This window comes from Panthera uncia, chromosome D1 (genome assembly GCF_023721935.1).
Source record: "Panthera uncia isolate 11264 chromosome D1, Puncia_PCG_1.0, whole genome shotgun sequence".
NCBI lineage: Eukaryota > Metazoa > Chordata > Mammalia > Carnivora > Felidae > Panthera > Panthera uncia.
In genome coordinates, this window is record NC_064808.1 from 16,247,787 (window position 1) to 16,259,118 (window position 11,332).

At 57.5% G+C, this 11,332-nt stretch overlaps 1 protein-coding gene across 1 annotated transcript; it reads left to right on the forward strand.

Annotated features, from left to right (window-relative positions):
• The first annotated feature begins 242 nt into the window (after positions 1 to 242).
• On the forward strand, positions 243 to 8,967 carry CHST1 (carbohydrate sulfotransferase 1). The gene is made up of 3 exons (XM_049647684.1): positions 243 to 4,684; positions 5,545 to 5,671; positions 6,808 to 8,967. Exon 3 carries the CDS (start codon positions 6,850 to 6,852, stop codon positions 8,083 to 8,085), a length of 1,236 nt encoding a protein of 411 aa, XP_049503641.1. The 5' UTR covers positions 243 to 4,684; positions 5,545 to 5,671; positions 6,808 to 6,849; the 3' UTR covers positions 8,086 to 8,967.
• Positions 8,968 to 11,332: the final 2,365 nt, after the last annotated feature.

Consider the following 11,332-nt stretch of genomic DNA (forward strand, 5'->3'; position numbering starts at 1 on the left):
CCTCTTTGTCAGCGCCTGCCCTGTCTCAGCAGCACCAGCAGACTGCTCCCCTTAGCGGCCTGCCTGAACAGACAGAGCCAAAAGGTAGTGACTTTGACCGCCCCCCCCCCCCCCCCCCGCTGCCTTGGAAGTGGGGGAGGGGGGAGCTGGCAGGCAGTGCCCTGGGGGCAGAACAGAGGGTGCAGGGAGTTACCAGTGTCCCACCCCTCCAGGTCTTGCCTGGCGTGGCTTCGCCCTACTCTGCTTCGGTCTCCTAGTCCCTCCGGCAGGGGCATCTACAGTTTACCAGTTCAGTGAGAATTCTTTCAGTGGTTGTATACGCATGTGTATAAACACCCTCCCCCCCCCACCTCATCCCCTTTTTACAAACAAGCCGTAGTATATACTGTTGCACATGTGTTTTCTGGCTCTAGCTTCTTTATCTTGGGTGATAGCCCCATATCAGTATATACATATCTGTGGAGGCTTCTCTGGTATGGTCAGCTGGGAAGAAGATCCTGGGGCAGGGGAGAATGCTGCTCATAGAGGGGGTGAAGCCTCTAAGGGGCCCATGGGTGGGCTTTAGGGGGTCCTGGAGCCTTCTGCTTGTGTGTGTAAAATTGTGGATACGAAGGAATCTTTGTGGAAAGAGGGACTGTGTCTCTCCAAGGGGCCTGTGGCCCAGAAGAGGCAAATGCCACAGCTCTGGGTTGCATGGGATTTTCACAGAGCAGGAGGCCGGGGGCGAACTCACCAGAGGGCAGAGCCCCTTGGCTCTTAGCCCCCGCTGGGGCTGCCGTGGACCAAGTTGAGGGGGATGGGGCCCAGCTGCCAGCCCTGATATCCTCTTGGAAGATGACTGGGGCTTTCCGGCTCCCAAAGGAGCATCCCTCTGCCTGCAGCCAGGGTGGCCCTGACTCTGAAAATGGAGCGCCAGGCCTTCCTAGGATCAGAGCTGGGAGGCCCTTAGAGTCGCTGGATCTATGGAAGAATCGAGGTACAGAGAGGCCAGGGGATAAGTCCAAGGTCTCCCAACCAGGGAAAGCAGAGGCCGTTCCCGCCTGTGATATTAACTTCAGCGTTCCTTCCCCTGCCAGAGAGGCATGAGAGGCCCTCTGGATGAGGTGAGGACGCTTGTTGCTGCTTGTCTCTTAGGGTGAGGGTGAGGAAGAGAGGATGCACAGAGCAGAGGCCACAGCTCAGGTGGGGGTGTCCTCATCGCACCTCACTGCACCCTGCAACATCACCTCCCGCGGGCTGAATCCTCCCATAAAGCTGCATCAGCCGGCCAGGAGTTCTGAACACACAGCAAGGACGCGGCGCTAAGAGGCTGCACTACAGGATGTGGCCACTAGAGGGCAGCAGGCAAGCCACTGCGGCGGCTCCGGAGCCGCAGAAAGTTCTCAGGCTGGGCGAGGAGAGGAGGGAAGAAGGGGCCACGTGGGCAGAGGCCTGCCTGGCAGAGGTCCGGACACCGCAGTCAGGGAGAGTGTCTACCTCACTCTCAGAATCAGTGAGATCTGTTCTGAGGTGCTCAGCTGAGACAAAAAGCAAACAAGACATTTCATGATAAGAGTATCGTTATTTATTGAGGGCTTACTTTATGCCAGGCACTGTGTTAACCAATTAGTCCTGACAACAGCCTTGTTACAATTGTCCCCATTCTTTGGGTGAGAAAACAGAGGCCCAGAGAGATTAAGAAACCTGGCCGCCAATGGGGCTCATGCCAGAGCCCATGTCCCAGGCATGAGGTCGTTATTCTACGCCTGGCATTGACTCAATGCTTGGATTCTTACAGTCACTACTATGGCTATACCCACTTTATGGGTAGGGACACTGAGGCCCAGAAAAAGCTAGTGAATCCCGGTCCACACACCTGCTACGTGATAATCCAGATGGGTGTGATTCCGTGGCTTGAGCTCTGAGCTCTGGATTACAGTTCTCTGATGTAGACGCATTTTTCACTTCCACCGTGTGCCCTTATCTGTGCCCTAATCTGACGGTGGCTGACATTGAATCCTGCTGGGAGTTCATCAACTCCCCTGCCTTCCAACAGAGGTTACAGATTCTGGGCTCCTGTGTCTAGGGTTTGTCTGGATTGTGACTAACCAGGGGTGGAGGAAGGCCCTGCTCAAAGCCCAGGGAGGGGCCGTGGGGCTCACAGTCTGGCTTGGAGGACAAGGGCGTTGGAGAGTTCCTTGCAGTGGCCAGGGCTCCCCTGGGAACAGTGGGACCTGGCCCTGGGGCCTCTGGTTTCCAGGGCAGATGCCTCCAGCATACCAAGGAAGCTTGGCCAGCCCTGAGCCCAGTTCTGCCAGGCTGGCAGGAGAGCAGGGGCCTTTCTAGGAGGGTCTGACTTTCTTCATCTTCCTGTTCCCATGCCCTAGCTTTGCCCTTCTGGGAGACAGGGGAATGGCCTGGGGCTGGGACTTTGAACGCATTCCCCTTGTTGGTGCTATACCTGCGACACTGAGTCCCCCTTTCTTAGGGATTTGTAGCGTCGGGATGTTTCAGTTACTTCTGATTTATTAGCCAAGGTAGCAGTTGCTAATCCTGGCCTTAAGTTTCTCTGGGGTGGAGTGGGGGGGGGGAAGTTATGAGGGGAGAAACCTAAATGGTCCCCTCTACGGGTGACCTCTCCTTCTGGTGCCAGAATCTTAGAGTTAAGTGAAATCTCTTCAAGACGTCTGTTTCCTGCCTCGGTGGGGATCCCAGGGGATTAATGTCATGGGTCAGGGAGGAGGATTCGAGCGTGGGCTCCAGGGAGTAGTGCCTGGGCTAGAATCCTGGCTTTGCTCCTTACTCGGAGTGTAAGCTTGGGAAAGTCACTTAACCTTGCAGAGCCCCCGCTTCCTGATCTGTAAAATGGGGATATGGCAACGTCGACCACACAGGGTTGGCGTGAAGGCGTGAGGAGCATTTGTCTGGAATAAACATCGTGAATGCCCAGGAAGTGCTTGCCTTCATGCTTTCTCCCCTCCGTGATTCCTAGAACAGAGCCCGGACCATGCTGGATATCTGGCAGATCTTCACGGGTTAAGAGCAAAGGGAGGGCCACCTAATGCAATGGCATTGCAACTGCAGACCCTTAAATAACTTAAAACTCGTACCAAGCAGGGGCGCCTGGGCGGCTCAGTCGGTTAAGCCTCTGACTTTGGCTCGGGTCACGATCTCACCATGTGTGAGTTCGGGGCCCGCATCGGGCTCGCTGCTGTCAGCACGGAGCCTGCTTCAGATCCTCTGTCCCCCTCTCTCCCTGTCCCCCCTCTCTCTGCCCCTCCCCTGCTTGCACACACTCTCTTTCTCAAAAATAAGTTTAAAAAAGACGTTAAAAAAATATTACGAGCACTGTTATTAATGGTATTCCCTACCTGTTCTTTAAAGGCATTTGTCTTGGGGCACTCAGGCAGGGTGGGCCTGCATTTTGTAGGAGGATCTAATTTAACGCAGAGAGGCAGTTCTGCTGGGCACCTCACCCAACCTTGTTGATGGAGTCAGCATTCTCTACCGCCGCCTCCGGGGAGTGAGGCGGGCGGGGGGGTGGGGGGATGGGGTGTGGTCAGGGGTGTGGTTTTTCTCTGATCACATTGGGGGTTCGCAAGAATCTAGACTGTATTCTTCTCCTATTTACTGCCACCTGGTGACGCGGTACTATTCCCTGTATGTACTAAGTACCCCCAGAGCCTCAGATGGCCCACTGTCACCTCAGCCCAGCTTCTGTGCCCCTCCCTGAGGCACCCAGACTCTTTAGGTCTGTTTCTACTCCGCTAAGCTGATGGTAAAGGGTTCAAAGCAGTGGCTTAAGAGTCTGACACAGGGGGATTCGAGTCTCTGCTACTCCTTATTTGCCCATGCCCATTTGCTTAGTTTTTGAGCCTGAGTTTCTCCATCTAAACAATGGGAGTGAAGACCCTGCCCTCCCAAAGGGGGCTGTAAGGAACCGCATGGTGTTCAGAGTTGGCCGAGCCAGGCAGCACGGCAGGTTTGGGACGTGAGGATCCGCGAACCCCTCCCCCAAAGGAGTCATGCCAAATAGCGGGATGTGGGCAGAATATTCACAAGGCACAAGTTCACCCCCTCAGCCACGAGCCAGTAGATCAACAAGACCAGACGGCGAAGGGAAGGAACATGCCGTAAGTCTTACGGATCGTCTGTACCCTTCTTATGCCCCGTCTCTCTTGCCGATTCACAAGTGGGCTGGGGACATTAATCGAATGCATGTTTGAAGGCCAAGTGCGTGGAAGCTGGAGGAACAAGGTCAAATCTCCTCAGAGGGAAAGAGCGAGGGCTTTGGGAACCTGCTAGATGTGCGTTGAGCCAGGCACGCGAGCTCAGGGGGGGTGACTCCACCTCTCTGTGCCTCAGCCTTCTCCAGTGTGAAACGGAGCTAAGAATTGGCTTCCACGGGAAGTTCCTGTGAGGAATAAACGCGCAGATGCAGGTCAAAGGCTTGGCACTTAGGAAGTACTCCAAAGATGCTAACCGAAACAACGCTCGCCACGGTGTTGATGTTTTAACTTAGAATCCGCGAGCAGCGTCAAGGTCAGGGATGCTCCCTGGTCCACTTCTGCTTTGAGTTGTAGGTAGCCGCTCTCCTCTCCGCTGTGGCTGGAAGAAGAACCTCCCTCCCCGGCTGTCCCTTCCGTGCGGCCCTCGGCGTCTGGGCTGTCTAGACAGAGCTGCCATTTCCACCGGGAGGTCTGAGGTGAGCCCCCCGGTGGCCCTGTTGACTTCTCTAAACCTCTCTTGGGGAGTCACTGAACGAGTCAGATTTTGAAGGGTCAGGTGGTTCTGTCGATTGAAAATGCAGAATCAGGGGCTCCTGGCTGGCTCTGTCGGTTAAGCATCCGACTTTGGCTCAGGTCGTGATCTCACGGTTCGTGAGTTCGAGCCCCACATCGGGCTCTGTGCTGATAGCTCAGAGCCTGGAGCCTGCTTCAGATTCTGTGTCTCCCTCTCTCTCTCTGCTCCTCCCCCGCTCATGCTCTCTCTCTCTCTCTCTCTCCTTCAGAAAATAAATAAAAAAATAAAAAAATAAATAAAATGCAGAACCAGCCAGGGCTGTGCTCCGGCCTAATTCTCTGGGACAGCTTTGACTCTGTCGCCGTTCCATTCTCGGGTGCCCGGCATCTGTCTGGTGGGTCAGTCTGGCCACCAGAGCTGAACAGAGCTAGCTAGGCCTCGGGGTATTTGTGGCCAGTGGATTTCTTTGCAGCTGCCTTGGGTGATGAGTTTGGGGGTCCTCCCTGGGGTGGTTCCCCATGTGGGGCACCAGCTCTTGGTCAGCTGGTGATGGAGGCCTGCCCATCGGGTCGTGGTGTGAGGGACAGTGACTTGCTAGGAGAGGATGGCTAGGGGGTGGGGAGGTGGGTGGAGGGCCCAGGACTCAGGGCCAGATCTAGGAGATAAAAGATGGCTCTAGGATATTTGGAGGCCTGAGTCAGTGATCTGGGAGAGCAGCCAGGGCCCTTGTCCCATGGCCTTGGAAGGTAGTCTGTGGGGGCACAGGACACAGGACAGAAGGGGTGAGAAGGGCGGTGCTGACAGATCAACCCCCCCCCTCAGAACCCCTCCCCTACCTCTCTCTCTCTGCAGTCTGCTGGCCACAGGGCATCTGCACAGGCTGGGACCGCCGGCTAGGCCAGGAGCCCCGGCAGCTGTGGACTCCCTAGCTCGGAGCAGCCCCTCTTTGGTGAGTGGTGGAGCCCTCCCTGCATTCGCTCTTGGAGCAGCCCCAGCCGTCCCCCAGGGCCTGGGAGCTGAGCCAGCCTCTCTTGGGGGGGACTTCCAGATGCTCAGGCTGGCACCTCGCTCCAGACCTGTGACACACCCTTCATTTTCCCTGCTCTCCTGTCCCCACCCCACCCACTTTCTCATTCCTTCAGGTGTCCCTTCTGTTCCACCCCTTCCTCTCCTCTCTGTCCTGCCTGGTTCTCTGGGGCCATTGCTGGGTCACAGTGGGGCCTCTGAGCTCCCCCTGTGGACAGAAGGGCTGAGAGCCTAATGGCAGAGGCCCTTGAGGATTGGCTGGGATGGGGGGCCCGGAAGAGCCGGTTCACTCTGCTGTCAGTGGGGGTCATCTGCCCTCTGCCCGGACCCCTCCCTTGCCCCTGTGGCCAGAAACAAACCTGGAGTGTGCTGGGGTCTGGGTAAGGGATGCTATTCAGCAGCCCTGGAACTGTCCTGTTCTGGGCCAGTTGGCTATCCTAACCCGGGGGATCCCAGGAGTCCTCAGCTAGAGTAAACCAGTCACCTACATCCGTAAGTTGGGGAGGTGGGCTTGACACACTTGTCCCCCTTTCCTGGGCCCAGGGGGCAGAGGTGAGTGGATACTAGGGGTGGGCAGGGGCTGGAGGAAAGATGCCCACGTGGGGGGACCAGGTGCCTGCTCACGGGGGGTGGAAGATGCAGGCGGGCCCAGGAGGTGCTGGCAGGGGTGACAGGCAGTGGCAGGGGAATGGCTGGAGGCAGGGACTGGTGGGCTCCTGAGTGTGTGAGCCGGGGAAGTCAGCTTCTGCCACCGCGGAGCCCCACTAAGGAACTCAAGGGTCCCGGCGGGAGTCCCCTGCAGCATTCTGTAGGTTAAACCCCGGGGGTGTGGGGAGTCCATTTGTTCAGTGCCCAGAAACTCCCAGGAGTCCCCAGAGTTTGGAAAGTCTAGCCTGGAAGCTGCTCAGCCCTTAGGTGTGTGTGTGAGCACGGGGCAGAGGGAATCAGGCAGGTCCCAGGGCCCCCCCAGGAGGCCAGCCCTTCTAAGGGCGCCGGCCGGGGCCCAGCGAGGCACCCACGCCTGGCTGCTTCCTGAGGGCTGCCCACCTTTGCCCGCAGACCCCGCATGGTGGAGAAGCAGCCCCATGAAGGTGCCCAGCCATGCAATGTTCCTGGAAGGCTGTCCTCCTCCTTGCCCTGGCCTCAATCGCCATCCAGTACACGGCCATCCGCACCTTCACCGCCAAGTCCTTCCACACCTGCCCGGGGCTGGCAGAGGCAGGGCTGGCCGAGCGGCTGTGCGAGGAGGGCCCCACCTTTGCCTACAACCTCTCCCGCAAGACCCACATCCTCATTCTGGCCACCACGCGCAGCGGCTCCTCCTTCGTGGGCCAGCTCTTCAACCAGCACCTGGACGTCTTCTACCTGTTCGAGCCCCTCTACCACGTGCAGAACACGCTCATCCCCCGCTTTACCCAGGGCAAGAGCCCCGCGGACCGGCGGGTCATGCTGGGCGCCAGCCGCGACCTCCTGAGGAGCCTCTATGACTGTGACCTCTACTTCCTGGAGAACTACATCAAGCCGCCGCCCGTCAACCACACCACCGACAGGATCTTCCGCCGCGGGGCCAGCAGGGTGCTGTGCTCTCGCCCCGTGTGCGACCCGCCGGGCTCCGCCGACCTGGTGCTGGAGGAGGGGGACTGCGTGCGCAAGTGCGGCGTGCTGAACTTGACTGTGGCCGCCGAGGCCTGTCGGGAGCGCAGCCACGTGGCCATCAAGACCGTGCGGGTGCCCGAGGTCAACGACCTTCGGGCCCTGGTTGAGGACCCCCGGTTGAACCTCAAGGTCATCCAGTTGGTCCGGGACCCGCGTGGCATTCTGGCCTCCCGCAGCGAGACCTTCCGCGACACGTACCGGCTCTGGCGCCTCTGGTACGGCACCGGGAGGAAGCCCTACAACCTGGACGTGACGCAGCTGACCACGGTGTGCGAGGACTTCTCCAACTCCGTGTCCACCGGCCTCACGCGGCCCGCGTGGCTCAAGGGCAAGTACATGTTGGTGCGCTACGAGGACCTGGCCAGGAACCCCATGAAGAAGACCGAGGAGATCTACGGCTTCCTGGGGATCCCCTTGGACAGCCACGTGGCCCGCTGGATCCAGAACAACACGCGGGGCGACCCCACCTTGGGCAAGCACAAATACGGCACCGTGCGAAACTCGGCGGCCACGGCCGAGAAGTGGCGCTTCCGCCTCTCCTACGACATCGTGGCCTTTGCCCAGAACGCCTGCCAGCGGGTGCTGGCGCAGCTGGGCTACAAGATGGCCACGTCGGAGGAGGAGCTCAAGAACCCCTCCATCAGTCTGGTGGAGGAGCGGGACTTCCGCCCTTTCTCGTGACGAGGGCGCCGTGGGTGGGGGTGAGGGGCACGTGGTGTCGGTTTTGATAAAATGGACCGTTTCTAACTGTTGCCTTATTTCCCCCTCCCGCCCCCACCCTGCCTTTGTGTCTGTCCTTCCTGTCCCCTGCCCACCCTCCACTTCCTTCTGCCCCCTTTTCGTCTCTGAAATTTGCACTATGTCTTGGACAGGAATCACTGGGGCAGAGGGGACGTGAAGTGGGGTGAGCCCCCACCCCGCCCCATTCAGACACACGGATGCTGGGTCTCTGCGTGGATGGTGACAATGTTTACAAGCACCACACTCACACATTCACATGTGCGCGCGTGCGCACGTGCGCGCGCGCACACACACACACACACACACACGGGCGCCCACGAGGAGAGATACGTGCCCCAAACCACAGAACTTCGGAAGCTTCTCCAACGGACGAGTGGTCAGGGTATGGTAGTTTTTGAACTGTCTTACTTCCACAAGGTAAGAGGTTAAAAACAAAAAAGGCCACCTCTCTCTAACTTATGAATGGTGTCTAATCCCTCCCCACCCTGCTGCCTGCCCCCAATGCCCGCTGCCCCCCTTGGAGCAGAGAAACTGCCCCCTCCTGCCCGCCCTTGCCTGTCGGTGAGCAGGTTTTTACTGTGAGGTGAATGTGGACCTTGTTTATTATTTTCCAGTCTGTGGCGATGCTGTCTGTCTGTCTGTCTGAGTCTCGTGGCTGCCCCTGGACCAGTGACGGCTGATAAATCTTAGGGGTTTCAGATTGATCTTGGGGTCCATCAGTGATATTTCTTTGTGCCAAAAAGAAAAAAAAAAAGAGTGGGTCAGTTTGCTAAATGAACATTGAAATGCTTTATCTGTGTTTTCTGTAAATAAAAGTGTGCAATAATATCTGGGTGTGATTGTGGCACATTCTGAATCGGCAAGGGCAGGCCTTGGTGGGCCAAGTGTTTCTGGTTTGGGGGAGGAGAGGCAGAGAGGGACACAGGGAGGTGGAGGAGGGGACTCAGCGGCCAGTGTCCGCCTTTCAGATCTCCTGCCACCCTCGTCACCCTCAGTGCTGACCTCAGTGGTTCATTTCCATTCAGTCAGTTCAGACCAGGCACCTGGTGGCCAGGGGTCAGGTTCAAACCATTTAACAAGCAGTAGGGCTTGCCGAATCGATGTCCAGGGGTCAGGATGAGGTCCTGGCGACCCCTTTCCGGGCCGGGCGTTGCCCCTTTAGCTCCTGGGTCTGGGGCCTGGAATAGCCGGGGAAGGGGACCCTTCCAGGGGTGGGGTGGCTCAGGGCCGGGGCTGCTTATCAGCTGGCCTGGAAGAATTTCAGCGTTTTAACAAGTCGTGCAGGTGCGCTGGTGTCTATGCTGGTGGAATATCAGCTGTGTTTATTTTTCTTCCTATCCTTGGCAATCTAGCAGCTTCCTCTGAGCAACTTCCCCAGCTCTTACTTCAAGAAAACAGCTGGGCCCTGGGGTGGAGGTCACAGCTCTGTTGTCCTGGGACAATGAGAGCCCCTGGGGTTAGGCAGTCCCAGTGGTCCTGGGCTTCCTGAGGAAACTCACTCCTGGGCTATGTGGTGGGTCAGGAGGATATGGATTCAGTGGCTGTAGCAAATAGCTTAGGTAATAGTAGCCTCAGCGAGACGGGCTGTTTTGTTATTAACAGTGTGTGCAGCGTAAGCCGGTCAGGGCTGATAGAGTGGCCCCAGGCCGTGCGCCCAGATATGAGGGGCCCAGGCTCTTTCCATGTTGTTGCTTCTCCATTTTTCTGAGGTGTTGCCCTCGGCTGTGTTGTCCAAGATGGCTCGCTAGGCCTCGGAAGGAGAAGAACAAGAAAGGAGGCCACAGCTCTGCCATTTGGGAGCAAACCCCCAAAGTCATAGACATCACTTCGCCTCACGTCTCATTGGCTAGAGCTTGGTCAGCATGGCCGCCTGTAGCCACGAGGGAGGCTGGGAAGGGTAGTCAGCTCTCTGGGCGGCTGTGACGTCTGAAAGGGGCCGATGAGTCAAAGGCTTATCTCCCTGGGCTTCAAGTTTCCTCCCTGCAAAAGGGAGACAGTGTGGTTTACACTCTCAGGCTCCACGAACAGTAGGCTAGTTTGGAAAAGTCTGTCAGCACTGGTGGGCGGGGCCTGGAGCTTTTGAGGCCCTCTTTTCAGCCCCTGGTTCACAGGCTCTGCTTCTCCAATCTGTGGTGAGTGAGCCAACCTATGAATTGGCTTCCGGGCATCAGTGCTCTGGTGATCAGTACCTCCCTCAGGGCCCCCGGCCAGCTGTTCTAGCACCCGGGGAAGGCCTGCTCCAATGGAGGCCATGGCCGGCCGGTTCTTCACAGTAAATGGTGCTGTGGCACTTTCCTCCCAAGGAGGTCCCTTCCCTTTACTTTCCCACCGTCCTGCCTTGGATTGTCCTAGAGCTGGGAGGTTTCTCTCTTCTGGAAGGGGGGTTTCCTGGAGGAACTGGAAGACACCAGAGCTGCTGGCCTCGTTGGAGAACCTTTCCCCTCAACTGCTGTGACAAGACTTTCATAATGCTGACCGGGGCTTTAGAGGAAAGTCCTGCTTGGTGACAGAATCACTCATTCATTCGAGTATTTCTGACTCTTCTGTGTACGGGCCCTGGGGTTGTGGGTATTCCTTCAAGAAAGACAGGCTAGTGGGGGGCACACACATAAAAAGATGGCTCCAGAGTTGGTAAAGCATTGTGCCCCCAGGCGTGTGCCCCACAGGCAGGCCTGGGCCCCATACACACTTGGTCCTAGAAACCACCAGGCCACTGTACTAAGTGACAGGCTTATTCCCTAGGCCTTAGGGTGTCATTTGATGTGTATTGGGTCTTGGGGACTTAGGGAAGTCAAGGAGGGTTTCTTTGAGGTGGTGTTACCTGAAGCGAGTCTTGGAGAGGCAGGCACCGGCCCGACTCGGGGTGTGAGAAGATCATTTCCAGCCGAGGGAGGAGCAGGTGCAAAGGCCCAGAGGTGAGATGGGATGAGGCATTTACCGCAGTGTGGGCTGCGGGCGGAGATGTGGGGGGGTAGACGGCGCTCCACATCCTGTCCTCAGCTTCTCAGGCTTGGAAAATCCATTTTACTAGTTCACCCAGGGCAGTTCAGGCTTCGGGGGATTTATTTATGATGACCAAATACACACGACAGAGAATCAGGAAACAGAGGGCTCGGCTGCTTTTAGGGAAAAGACCAAACTCCTCCAGGGCTCCGGGAGGTTCTGTGGGTCCTGGCTCCCCCACCCC

What these genes read in the sequence shown, in the direction of transcription:
- CHST1 (XM_049647684.1), top strand. Translation starts at nt 6,850, where the DNA reads ATGCAATGTTCCTGGAAGGCTGTCCTCCTCCTTGCCCTGGCCTCAATC.